This window comes from Microcaecilia unicolor, chromosome 5, assembly GCF_901765095.1.
Source record: "Microcaecilia unicolor chromosome 5, aMicUni1.1, whole genome shotgun sequence".
Classification (NCBI taxonomy): domain Eukaryota; kingdom Metazoa; phylum Chordata; class Amphibia; order Gymnophiona; family Siphonopidae; genus Microcaecilia; species Microcaecilia unicolor.
In genome coordinates this window covers 5,089,428-5,103,506 of record NC_044035.1, presented here as the reverse complement: position 1 = coordinate 5,103,506, position 14,079 = coordinate 5,089,428, and the positions used below count along the sequence as shown (strand labels likewise).

The 14,079-nt window shown below is 46.2% G+C and overlaps 1 protein-coding gene across 2 annotated transcripts in view; it reads left to right on the top strand.

The window, feature by feature from the left end:
- Window positions 1-12,669, top strand: part of SEC23IP (SEC23 interacting protein) — a 108,252-nt gene extending 95,583 nt beyond the window's left edge. The window contains exons 18-19 of one of the 2 annotated variants that reach the window (XM_030202608.1): window positions 9,411-9,520; window positions 11,770-12,669. In XM_030202608.1, the coding sequence (XP_030058468.1) occupies window positions 9,411-9,492 (82 nt within the window). In that variant the 3' untranslated portion in view covers window positions 9,493-9,520; window positions 11,770-12,669. Of the gene's footprint in view, window positions 1-9,410; window positions 9,522-11,745 lie in introns of both variants that reach the window. The other variant, XM_030202607.1, reaches the window with a different exon arrangement.
- The last annotated feature ends 1,410 nt before the right edge of the window (window positions 12,670-14,079 follow it).

The window sequence follows — 14,079 nt, the reverse complement described above, 5'->3', positions numbered from 1 at the left end:
TACAGTGTATGTGGGAAGCTTGTACTGCTGCCGGCTATGTTGTACATGTTTTTAATGGGTATATGAAGGGATAACTTGTGCTGTTGCTGCCTGTATTTGTGGAGAGCAGGAGGGAAAACTTGTTTTGCTACCTGTCCTTTAAAAGAGCACTAAAGACTTGGCTTCTGAAAGTTACTGTCAGTCTTGGTGAGGTAATTAGACTCTGGAATTCGTTGCCGGAGAACGTGGTACGGGCGGTTAGCTTGACGGAGTTTAAAAAGGGGTTAGATAGATTCCTAAAGGACAAGTCCATAGACCGCTATTAAATGGACTTGGAAAAATTCCGCATTTTTAGGTATAACTTGTCTGGAATGTTTTTACGTTTGGGGAGCGTGCCAGGTGCCCTTGACCTGGATTGGCCACTGTCGGTGACAGGATGCTGGGCTAGATGGACCTTTGGTCTTTCCCAGTATGGCACTACTTATGTACTTATGTACTAAATGTGTTCCTGTGTACTGAGCATTCACCAGCAGGAAGCAGTATGCAACTGTTTTTCTGCAGACTGTGCATGTCTTATTTAACATTTTATATCCCACTTTCCTAATAGCTCAAAGCAGGTAACAACACAATATAAAAACATTCAGGATTTTGCTGGTCTTAGACTTTGAGGCAGCCTGGACAGGAGCCAGTCTGAGTTAGCAATAAGGTTGAAATATAATTCTCTTTTTATTGATTTTTTTCCAGGGATTTTTTTTTTTTGCCTCATTTCTAATGTCAGATGAATACAAGGCAGTGGAATTTATAATTCTGTAATACTGAAAACACATACATGACAGTCTAATTCTGTATTAACTAAAGGCCATGTAGGCTTTGACCTCTTTTATTGAACTTTTGTTACTGGTTAAGGTTTATCCACAGATATTGTAATACATGAACTTTTGAGAACATAAGAATTGCCACACTGGGTCAGATCAAAATGCCATTTAGCCTAGTATCTGGCTTCCAACAGTGACCGATTCAGGTTGCAAGTAGCTGGCAGGATCCCAAAAAGTAGCAAGATTCCATATGATAAGCAGTGGCTTTCCCCAGCTCTGCTGAAATGACGAGTTATGGACACTTACTAGTAAAAAAGGCCCATTTCTGACACAAATGATACAGGCGCTAGCAAGGTTTTCTTCAGCTCCCCTGCAGCCACCATGTCCAGCGACCCTCCTCTCCCCCTGCGCCCACTGCAGCCACCCATGTCCAGCTACCCTCCTCTCTCCCCTGCCCCCCCCTGCAGCCACCCATGTCCAGCGACACTCCTCTCTCCCCTGCCCCCCCCTGCAGCCACCCATGTCCAGTGACACTCTTCTCTCCCCTGCCCCCCCCCGCAGCCATCCATGTCCAGCGACACTCCTCTCTCCCCTGCCCCCCCCCTGCAGCCACCCATGTCTAGCGACACTCCTCTCTCCCCTGCCCCCCCCTGCAGCCACCCATGTCCAGCGACACTCCTCTCTCCCCTACCCCCCCCTGCAGCCACCCATGTCCAGCGACACTCCTCTCTCCCCTGCCCCCCCCTGCAGCCACCCATGTCCAGCGACCCTCCTGTGGACATGGATCAGCTGTGAGGCATGTTTTTTTTCCCCCCGGGTTCTGAAGTTGACATCATAATGGTTATGGTGATGTCAGCCTGATCTACAGAGCCTAGCAGACCAACTCGGAATGAGCCACGGTCCCAGGCAGCAAGTCAGAACGTTGGAAGTGAGAATTATTATATAGGATGAGGGCACTTTATAGAAACACAGAAATATGACGGCAGATAAAGGCCCATCCAGTCTGCCCATCCTCCGTAACCCTTAACCTCCTTCTTTTCCTAAGGGATCCCATGTGCTTGTCCCACTCTTTCTTAAACTCTGACACAATCCTGGTCTCCACATCCTTCACTGGGAGGCCATTCCACGCTTCCACCACCCTTTCCATAAATAGATACTTTCTTAGATTCCTTCTAAGCCTGTTTCCTCTTAACTTCATCGTATGCCCCCTCGTTCCAGAGTTTTCCTTCATTTGAAAAAGGCTCACCTCTTGTACATTAACACCACTGAGGTATTAAACGTCTCTCTCATATCTCCTCTTTCTTTCCTCTCTTCCAGCGTATACATCTTGAGGTTAATAAGTCTGTCCTTATATGTTTTATGTCCAAGACCGCTTACCAGCTTTGTAGCCGCCCTCTGGACTGACTCCATCCTTTTGTTACTGGTTAAGGTTTATCCACAGAGATTGTTTATATCATTCCTTAGGTGCGGTCTCCAGAATTGCACACAGTACTCTAAATGGGGCCTCACCAGAGATTTCTACAAGGGCACCATCACCTCTTTCTTCCTGCTGGTCATCCCTCTCCTTATACACCCAAGCATCCTTCTGGCTTTGATTGTCGCTTTTTCTACCTGTTTGGCCACTTTAAAGTCATCAGACACAATCACCCCCAAGTACCGCTCTTCCTTTGTACACAGAAGCACTTCACCCCCTGTATTGTACCGTTCCCTTGGATTCTTGTGACCCAAGTGCATGACCCCGCATTTTTTTAGCATTAAATATTAGTTTCCAGATATCAGACCATTCCTCAAGTTTCACTATGTCCTTACTCATGTCATCCAACCCTCTGGGGTGTTCACCCTGTTGCAGAGTTTGGTATTATTCACCAAGAGACAAACCTTACCAGACAGCCCTTCTGTAATATCGCTCACTAAGATGTTAAAAAGAGCCGTCCCTAGGACCCATCCCTGTGGTACTCTACTGATAACATCCTTATCTTCAGAGCAAGCTCCATTTACCACTACCCTCTGTCGCCTTCTGTTCAACCAATTTTTAACCCAGTCAGTTACTCTAGGTCCCATACCGAGGGAACTCAGATTATTTATGAGTCGCCTGTGTGGAACCGTGTCAAAGGCCTTGCTGAAATCCAAGTATACCACATCAAGCGCCCCTCCCACGTCCAACTGAAACAACCATGCTGCCTCGGGTCCTGCATTCCATTCAGTTTGAGAAACCTCACAATCTTCTGCTTTAGAAGCGTTCCCATTAGTTGACTCCAATGGGTGGCAGAGCTGGTGGTTGGGAGGCGGGGCTAGTGCTGGGCAGACTTATACGGTCTGTGCCGGGGCTGGTGGTTGGGAGGCGGGACTAGTGCTGGGCAGACTTATACGGTCTGTGCCGGGGCTGGTGGTTGGGCGGCGGGGATAGTGCTGGGCAGACTTATACGGTCTGTGCCAGAGCCGGTGGTGGGAGGCAGAGATAGTGCTGAGCAGACTTATACGGTCTGTGCCAGAGCCGGTGGTGGGAAGCGGGGACTGGTGGTTGGGAGGCAGGGATAGTGCTGGACAGACTTATACGGTCTGTGCCAGAGCCGGTGGTGGGAGGCAGGGATAGTGCTGAGCAGACTTATACGGTCTGTGCCAGAGCCGGTGGTGGGAGGCAGGGATAGTGCTGAGCAGACTTATATGGTCTGTGCCAGAGCCGGTGGTGGGAGGCAGGGATAGTGCTGAGCAGACTTGTACGGTCTATGCCAGAGCCGGTGGTTGGTGGTTGGGAGGCGGGGCTGGTGGTTGGGAGGCAGGGATAGTGCTGGGCAGACTTATACGGTCTGTGCCAGAGCTGATGGTGGGAGGCGGGGATAGTGCTGGGCAGACTTATACGGTCTGTGCCAGAGCCGGTGGTGGGAGGCGGGGATAGTGCTGAGCAGACTTATACGGTCTGTGCCAGAGCCGGTGGTGGGAGGCAGGGATAGTGCTGAGCAGACTTATACGGTCTGTGCCAGAGCCGGTGGTGGGAAGCGGGACTGGTGGTTGGGAGGCAGGGATAGGGCTGGACAGACTTATACGGTCTGTGCCCTGAAGAGGACAGTACAAATAAAAAAGTAGCACATATGAATTTATCTTCTTGGGCAGACTGGATGGACCGTGCAGGTCTTTTTCTGCCGTCATCTACTATGTTATGTTACTATGACTCACCATCGAGGTCAGACTGACAGGTCTGTAATTCCCAACCTCCTCCTTAACTTCCACTCTTGTGCAAAGAGACCACATCCGCCGTTCTCCAGTCCTCCGGGACCACATCAGACTCTAAGAAAGATTCGAAGAGGTCAGTCAGCGGAGGGTGCCTTTGGGGAGTCTATCCTATAAAGAAAAAGAGGAGCCTGTTTTCCTTTCCAGTGTACTAGCATAACCTGTTGTGAACACATCTTTAATTTAGTGTGAGCATTACAGCAGCCAGAGAGCTGATCTGCACCCTCGCACACTCCAACCCTTGTGTGCATCCTCCTTTTAACTACGCCAGTGGTGTTCCTAGGGGGGCGGACACCTGGGGCGGCGCCCCGCCCCCCGGGTGCAGCGCCCCCCCCCCCCCCCCGATGCAGCGCGGACCCCTCCCCCGGCGAAAGAGTCCCCCCCGGGTGCATGCCGCTGGAGGGGGGAGGGGGGTGCCGCAGCGCGCGCCTGCTGCGAGTTTACTAACTTTGCTCGTTCGCTGCAGCTCCCTCTGCCCCGGAACAGGAAGTAACCTGTTCCGGGGCAGAGGGAGCTGCAGCGAACGAGAGAAGTTAGCGAACTCTCGCAGCAGGCGCGCGCCGCGGCACCCCCCAGCGGTGTACACCCGGGGCGGACCGCCCCCACCGCCCCCCCTTGGTACGCCACTGAACTACGCCCTATTGCATTCAAGCAGCTGTTTATAGAATTCATGCACATAGTGCAGACACACACATGCCATGATTATAATCATTTATTCATGTATTTGGTGCTTAAATGTTTGCTTCCACTTTATAGAATTACCCACATCTCTGGCAACGGGTCGGAGTTTAACTGTGTGTTAATTGAAAAAATGTTTTACATAAGAACATAAGCATTGACATACTGGGACAGCCTGAAGGTCCATCAAGCCCAGTATCCTCTTTCCAACAGTGGCCAATGCAGGTTACAAGTACCTGGCAAGATCCCAGAACAGTAAAATGGATTTTATGCTTATCCTAGAAATAAGCAGTGGATTTTCCCAAATCTGTCTTAATAATGGCTTATGGACTTTTAGGAAATTATCCAACCCTTTTTTAAACCCTGCTAAGCTAATTGCTTTTGCCACATTCTTTGGCAACAAATTCCAGAGCTTAATTACATGTTGACTGAAGAAATATTTTCTCTGATTTGTTTTAAATTTACTATGTAATAGTTTCATTGCATGCCCCCTAGTCCTAGTATTTTTGGAAAGAGTAAACACGCGATTCACATCTACCCGTTCCATTTCTATCATTATTTTATATACCTGTATTTTATTTCCTCTCGGTCGTCTTTTCTCCAAGCTGAAGAGCCCTAGCCACTTGAGCCTGTCCTCATAAGGAAGTTATCCCAGCTACTTCTTCAGTTTGTTTTAAATATTCTACTATGTAACTTCATGGTGTGTCCCCTAGTCTTCCTACTTCTTGAAAGAGCAGTCGATTCACATTTACCTCTTTCACTCCACTCTCGTATCTTCCCTCTGTTTCACCTCTCCAAGCTGAATAGTCCTAATCTCTTTAGCTTTTCCTCCTATGAGAGTCGTTCCGTACCTTGTGTGTGTGTTTAAATCATTTTTATTGAACAAAAAATGAAGACAAGGAACAGTGCAATGCTTCTAACAATAGGTCCAATAAGCAACATCAAACCTCAGCAGAAAAGTTTTAGATGTCTTCCCCCACCCCCCCACCCCCCCTCCCATTGACACCATGGTAAGTACAGAGTATTTATCAAATTGTCAAAAGAGCAGTTAACATATTTATCAACCGTCTATGTGCCCGGGCAGACAAAGTTTGCCAAAATGGTTCCCAGATGGCCCTAAATTGAGTCCCCTGTATAGTAGTGAAATAGTGAATCTGAAGACATTCCAGACGCAATTGGTAAATCATGTAGGAGCACCAACGTTGGACTGAAGGGACCACTGAGGACAGCCGATCAAATAAAATCGCTTTTAACGCCATCAGTACTATGATGCGAAGAAATGACTTCCCTCCAGTGGCAACTCCAGCCTCAAAAACATCTGTCAAAAAGTAGTAGTGACGAGCAGTTAACTAAAAAAACATCTACAAGCGATGAAACAGAGCCAGCAGGTGGGACCAGAACCTCTGCAATCCTTGCATTAGCAGTTCGACATTTAGGGCAAAACCCCTTGGCAACAAAACCGGCTCTAGCTGCCATGTAAGGTGAAATATGCAAGCGAAAGGTACGATGCGGCACTGAAACAACCCTTTTCTGAATCAAGAGAACAAAAGCCTACAGCGTGGCTGAAAAGAGGCCCAATTGCAATTCAGCACTCCTTGCCCGGGCCAAAGTAACATAATCTAAGTCCTCTGTTGTATCTTGTAAATAGCGATTATGAAATGATAAAGGGACACATTGTTGAGAGCCCAGAGTGTAAACCTCTGATAATGTCTCTCAGGGCCGGTGCTAGGGTTTCTGGTGCCTTCCTGCAGCCTGTTAGTCGGCGCCCCCTACCCATCCGGGGTGGGGTCACTATGGCTCCACCCCTACAGTAGCCACACCCCTTTTACCGGCCATGGCGCATATAAACAGGCATCATTGAAAATATTACACAAGTATAGGAGAAGAAAAATAACTTGTTTTTTTTCATTATAAATAATTTCTGTAACCACCTGTAAAAGGAATTTAATCCTCTCTACTGCCCAAGCACAAAAAACAGTAGTACCCACCCCTGGCAAAAAAAAAAGCATTTTTTTCACGGATGGAAAGAAAAGGAGTAATTTGAAAGGAGAAATGATATTGTTTGCAAATTGACCGCCAAGTGGCCCTTCCTGCCTTCAAAACTGGGTGTCTTTGAAAAATACCTTGCAAGTGCAAGGTGATGCATGTGGGAAAAAAGAACCCGAATTATAGCTACGTCATGCAAGGTTCCACGTTAGGAGTTACGGACCAAGAAAGGGATCTGGGTGTCATCGTCGATAACACACTGAAACCTTCTGCTCAGTGTGCTGCTGCGGCTAGGAAAGCGAATAGAATGTTGGGTATTATTAGGAAAGGTATGGAAAACAGGTATGAGGATGTTATAATGCCGTTGTATCGCTCCATGGTGCGACCGCACCTTGAGTATTGTGTTCAATTCTGGTCGCCGCATCTCAAGAAAGATATAGTAGAATTGGAAAAGGTGCAGCGAAGGGCGACTAAAATGATAGCGGGGATGGGACGACTTCCCTATGAAGAAAGACTAAGGAGGCTAGGGCTATTCAGCTTGGAGAAGAGACGGCTGAGGGGAGACATGATAGAGGTATATAAAATAATGAGTGGAGTGGAACAGGTGGATGTGAAGCGTCTGTTCACGCTTTCCAAAAATACTAGGACTAGGGGGGCATGCGATTAAACTACAGTGTAGTAAATTTAAAACAAATCGGAGAAAATTTTTCTTCACCCAACGTGTAATTAAACTCTGGAATTCATTGCTGGAAAATGTGGTGAAGGCAGTTAGCTTAGCAGAGTTTAAAAAGGGGTTGGACGGTTTCCTAAAGGACAAGTCCATAAACCGCTACTAAACGGACTTGGAAAAATCCAAAATTCCGGGAATAACATGTATAGAATGTTTGTACGTTTGGGAAGCTTGCCAGGTGCCCTTGGCCTGGATTGGCCGCTGTCGTGGACAAGATGCTGGGCTCGATGGACCCTTGGTCTTTTCCCAGTATTGCATTACTTATGTACTTATGTACCTTGAGGAAACCCGTGAGTGGCATGAAGCAGAAAACTAAAATGGGGCCAACACCGTTTCTAAAGATGGGTACCTCTGTACCAGTCATTAATATGCAACAGTCAACCTACATATACTAAGCAGGCCTTTGCCTCCATGTGCTTTCGGGATCTGCAGCTTCTCTACCGACAACCTCCGGCTTCTGACCCTTCCAGAGATAAAGCTGAAGGGCCTGATGTAAATGCTTTTCATCTCGATGGTACAGAAATGGAGGCAACATTTGAAAAGTATACAGCCACTTCAGGCCAAAAGCATGTTAAACAGCACTATTCTGCCCCACAGTGTTAAGGGGTATGGCCTCCACACTTGCAACTTCAAATGGGATTTTTCCAATAGTGGTGCAGCATTAAGTGAATAAGGAGAACTGATATCCTCAGGAATAAAAAAAAAAAACCTGCCAGATAATTGAAGGCATAGTCTTCCCACTGAAGGGGAAACTGCCCCACCCAATCCGTTCTCACACCTCCTAGCAAATGCAGCAGCAAATTCAATAGGTCGTCATATTCCTCAATGGTAGACGACAGGTTGGGAAGTGCCCTCTGAAGATTGGTCAAAAGGATCATCAGATCGTCAGCAAATGCCGGGGCCTTGACTTGATATGCTTGGATCATTACCCCCTGGAATCTATGGGTCAGAGTTAAGAATCCACAGCAAAGGCTCGAGGGCACCCCTGCCTAGTTCCGCTCTCTCTATTAAAAGGGGAGAAGTTTTCCCCCTATTCACTAAACGTTGAGCCATAGGTTGAGTACATAATAACCTGGGCAGCCCTCAAAAACCAACCCCCCTATACCATATCTGGGTAACACTGTAAACCAAAAATCCCAACTAACTTGGTCAAATGCCTTCTCAGCATCTAAACTCAATACTAGGGCAGATAATTCCAGCTCCTGGAAATGAGTAAGAGCCAAAAGGACCTTTCATACTGACGTCCTTTAACAAATCCAACCTTCTCAGGGCAGATAAGCGTAGGCAATAGAGCTGCCAAGCAAGTTGCAAGAATTTTAGGATCTTATGCTTTAAGTTGATCAGAGAGATAGGATGGTAGGACCTCGCCCGATCCTTAGGCTTCGGCAGCTTGGGTATTAAAGTGATGACTGCCATATTAGCATATAATGGAAAGTGGCCATCATTTATTACAGCAACATAATAGTCAAGCAAGGGACCCTCTATCTGGACCTGCAAACATTTATAAAATTCCCCAGAAAACCCATCTGTGCCAGGGGCCGAATGATCTTTTAAGGCTTAGTGGTAGATTGCAGCTCCTTAGCTGAAATAGGCTGATCCGTCAGGCCTATCAAAAAAACCGAGGAAATACCAATGGGAAGGCCAACAGGTTTCGCAGCATATACTCGAGCTATTTATCCATACGATTAGTAAGGTGCCACCCTGAGCTCGGAGAGAATGATTGGCCCTAGAACCCCAAATTGATTTTACCAGACAGGCCAACAGTTTCCCAGATTTATTGCCATGCCTATAAAATTTATACTTCCAATAGAGGGGCCACCTACATCTTCTACTTGTTGGTTGTGAATGTGCTTTCATGTGAAGTTTTCTGTTATTTAAGAGGGCTGCTCCCTGGAGCACCTTAAAAATTTCTTAAATGATAAAGATCTGCACTGAAATCTTTAGTTTCAGGTATAAGACATGTATAAATAAATAAAATACTGTTTCCTGCACAGGGAATCAGAAGACACTGCTTTGCTGATTCTGAAAGAAATTTACAAGACTTTGAATATTAGCCCGGAGCAGCCACAGCACTAACAGACAAGGTTTCTGGTTCTCCAGGCTGGTGAGTATCCTGCTATGTGTAGAAGAGGGCAACAGTATCGCACTTGAGCACAGGTGGAATGGAAGAGTTTAGCTTGGATTTCGATTTATCTCCATTTCCAAATGGAGGGGTGGGTACTGGCGACAGCAGTGCTGATCCGGAGGGATGTCGGTTTCAGCCAAAACACCGGAACTCAGATTTCAGGCCTGTGTCATTGCTGAAACTGAAATTTGGTCAGCCTCTAATCCACAAAATCCTTGGATTTCCCTGAAAGGGCTGGATTTTTTTTTTTTTTAATTTAAGATGGCTCTTGAAGGACATTTCTCCATAATGCTGCTGGAGTTAGCTTTCTCCAAATCAGCACTAACTTTAGATTTTCCTTACTGAGATCTCCTCTGGGTCCCTGGTAGAGGAGGAGGACCTTCTATGGTAGATGAATGGTAATGGTCCCTTTTAATTGTGGAGATGGCTCTCTTGCTGCCTTCACTGTGGCTTAATGAAGCTCTTGTGACATTTGCACACAAAGAATAATTGCAGTGTCCTAAACAGAGTATTTAATAGGGGAGCACAGGACTCTGGCTTGATTCGTACAGCCAAAAAAAAAAAGAAAAGAAAAAAATCCCACACATTCCAACCACAGAAAAGTACATTTTCCATCCTGTTTTAACTGACTTTAGTCAAGTGATTTTTTTTTTCTTCTGAGTTTTCTTTTTCTGATAAGTCTGTTATTGCTTCAGCCTCTCTCTTCAGTTTGGAGCTCATTAGATTACAGGTGGCTACGAGGGCACCTATTTTTGCCTTATTTTATAAATAAGGCAAAAATAGATGGCTTCATTGGCTTCTGTGTGTCTTTATAAAGTACTAGGGCCAAAGCTGCAGAAATCATGCTTGGAAGGTGTTGTTTGTGTGTAAAGTACACACAAATCACAGCTTCATAAGAACATAAGTATTGCCATACTGGGACAGACGGAAGATCCATGAAGCCCAGCATCCTGTTTACAACAGTGGCCAATCCAGGTTACAAGTACCTGGCAAGATTCCAAAACAGTATAATACATTTTATGCTGCTTATCCTAGAAATAAGCACTGGATTTTCCCAAGTCCTTTTTAATAATGGTCTATGGACTTTTCCTTAAGGAAACCATCCAAACTTTTTTTTTAAACACTGCTAAGCTAACTGCTTTTACTACATTCTCTGGCACTTTGCCTCAAAGCATAAAATATGTGCCTTCTTGTTGCTGCGCATCCTTTTGCACGTGTAATCCCTGTGATAATTTTATAAAAGCCCTTTTCCATTATGTCCCAAGGATCAGTCCAGACAAATGGGTTGTGACCATCCGCCAGCAGGTGGAGATAGAGAACTCTAATGAGTTGTACCTCATAAGTTCCTGCGCTTAGCAACCAAGCCAGTATTCTCTATCTCCAGCAGGCACGATAGCGGCTCCTGTGCACTGTGGTGACTTCTGTGTGGCCGCCTTTCCTGCTTGCAGGTTTAGTTGAGAATATCCTGTGCCTCAGGTGTAAACCTAGTGGTTTAGGTCCCTTCTTGCTCTTCCATCTTTTTCTCTTGCCTTTATCTAAATAAAAAAGCAGCCACTGTTCCATTATTTCGAAGGCATAAATTTTGCCCTTTATTTCATAGTTCTTTTACTATCTAGAAGTTGGAGGTTTTTTTTTCTTTGGAGTAGCTCTTTCACTGCTTTGTTATCAAATACTGGCTCGGTTGCTGAGCTCAGGGGCTTATGAGGTACAACTCATTAAGAGTTCTCTATCTCCACCTGATGGCGGATGGTTACAACCCATTTGTCTGGACTGATCCTTTGGGACTAAAGGAAAGAAAATTATCAGGTAATTAACTAATTTTTCCTTATGTGAAAATTTTTTTTTTTTTTTTAATAAATTACCTCCGAAGTGAAGGAGGGAGAGAGAGAGCGAGCGCACATGGGTAGATGTGCCAAGGCAAGGGAGCACCCCTCTCCGTTACTGCTAGAGAGAAACTACCTTAAAGTGACAGTTGAGTTGAAGTCCCCTGGGCATGGCTTGAGGGTGGTGACAGAATGTTATTAAATCAAGATAGTAATTGTTTTAATGAATTGTGTAGTATTGTTTTTCTATTTCCATGACACACTTAGAGTTCTGTGATTAAAGCAGGTAATGAAATTCACATGAAGAATAAATACATTGAAGTCTTCAATGAAATACATTGAAGTCTTCAGCTCTAATCCAAGAATTTTCTGTTCCCTTGATGTCCACCCCTCACTCTTCTCTTCCTTAGCCTGGCCTCGCTGCAGCCAAGGACTGAGCCCCTGACAATTGCACAATGACGGATGACTGGAGCCACCTTGCCAGTGCTTCTTTGACAGAGATGGCTGTCTGCACTTATCTGAACTGAAGAAATATGTAATTTCAAAATCTAAGGAGGGACAGTTTAACTGGAGGACAGAATGGAGCCACAGTCGGGTTGCTCAGCTGCCAAAAATAAAAGATCTGCTAGGAAATCTTTGCACCTCCAAATCATTCATCCCTACTGCCTGACAAACCTGGCATCTCTCACATTAAAATGGAAGGAAGGATTTGCTGGAAAATGGCAGGGTTTTTTTTTTTTTTCTGTCCCTTACTTTATTTACTGCCTGATGATTTGAATCAATTCTACAGAAAAATATATGTGACTTCTTTGGGGGCTGCTGGAATACAGCATCCTTTCAACTCGCTCTAGCTGTGAAACTCTGTTTTCTGAGAGTGTCTTTATGCTGGTCTTCTGTTTCTCCATTACTAGTACAGAAAGAAATGTGTATTTTTTTTTTTAAATAAATTAAAGATGTTCTGATCTGCAGTACTGACTTGGTACCATGCATTAAGGTTACAGCCACAGAAACACTGACCGCCCTCAGACCCCAGTAAACACTGCAAGAGCACCATCCCACAGCTGGAGTATGGAGAGACACAGCCGGGGCAGGACTGGACAGCCACGTGCACATGCCCCTCCCTCCCCCCACCTTGGCTGCCGTGCCTCCGCCCCTTCAACCCCCATTTGGCGCTCTGCCCCTATACCTTTCTGACTGCTCCCTTGCTCTGTCCTCTACGTTGCCCCTGTCTATGCCTGGAGTCAGTATCCAGATGATTGCATTAACATGATATGTTAATGCAATCATCTGGGCAACAAGCAGGAGAGGACAGACCCGGAAGCAGGCAGGAAGAAGCTTGCTGGCATTTTGGGGGCTGGACCCAGGGAATTTTACCTCCCTTGCCCCCCTTCCCCCCCTCCCGGTGGCTCTGATGGAGGGGGGGGGGGGGTGGAGGTCGTGACAGCACAAAGTGCCTGCTGTCATGTTCACATTCTTAAAATCAGGCTGACTGTCCCCAGCAGCTCTAGTACATTCTCTGTGGTGGTAGATCCCAGGGATCAGTAATGCACGGTATCACCATTAGCTAATTATGCCAGGGTCCACCTGAGGCACTGGGGCAGCAGAGCTGGCTGGCTGTCATTCCATGAAGTGTCTGATAGCTGGGAAAGATTGTGAATCAGTTGCAGCACTGAAAGGGTGGGTGGGTGTAGCAGGAAGATGCCCTGAGGAGTGTATTGGAACAGCTCTAGCAGTGTTAATGCTGCAACAATACAATTGCCGATTATATTAATGTTTACAGGAAGCACGTAATAGATTGAAAACATATAATTAAAGTAAAAGCAAATTCTAACTATATCTTGATTAATATTGTAAATCATTCCTTTTGTTGTGATACATTGAGACTTTTCATACTAATTCAGCTTAATGAAATCTTCAGCTGTGTTTTGCCAAATGCATGTGGGGGGGGGGGGGGGTATAGGGGGAGGGGGTGGATTTAGCTCACACCTTTTTTAATACTAGTGCAAAGGCCAGTTACATTCAGGTATTTGCCTGAGCCTGGAGGGTTCATTCAGTCTCTTGGTACCTGAGGCTGTGGAGGGCTAAGAAAGGAATATAGTCAGTTCTCCAGCAAGGGCTGACTGAAATTTGTGTTTGGTTTCAGTGCCGAAACAGGCTCAAAATCGGTACTTGGCTTTGTGTTTTGGTTTCAGTGCTTTGTGCTGTGTCCCCATAGTTCTCCGTATGCTCCCAAACAGGAGTAGCCTTCCCTCCCACCCCCTGCCCCCAGATTCACCTTATAATTGCCAGTGCTTTAGTCAGTGAAGGATTGCTGGCCCAGTTGCTCCTGCTTGTACCTACTTTGCTGTCCTAACGGCTGCTGAGGCTGCCACCAGAGGTCACAGCACTTTTGAGATTGGAGCAGGCATTTGAAGGAGTGATCCATTCTTCTCTCCACCTCTGTTACCGTACCCCTTACTTTTATGCTTTATCCTTCATCTCTCCACCTCCCCCTTCCCTTGTGCTCTGCCTCTCACTTCTCTCCACCTCTGTCAGCCTGCCCAGTAGTGTAGTCAGGGTGTGGGGGGGAGCAGAGAGTGGACTGCCGATGGCACCAGCGAATAGTCTAAATTTGACAGATTGTGTGAAAAATAGGCACCAGAGCCATTGGAAGTCCATTTGGGGAAGTGGCTGCTCCCCTGGCAACCCACCTACCTACGCCTCTGACCCTGTCCC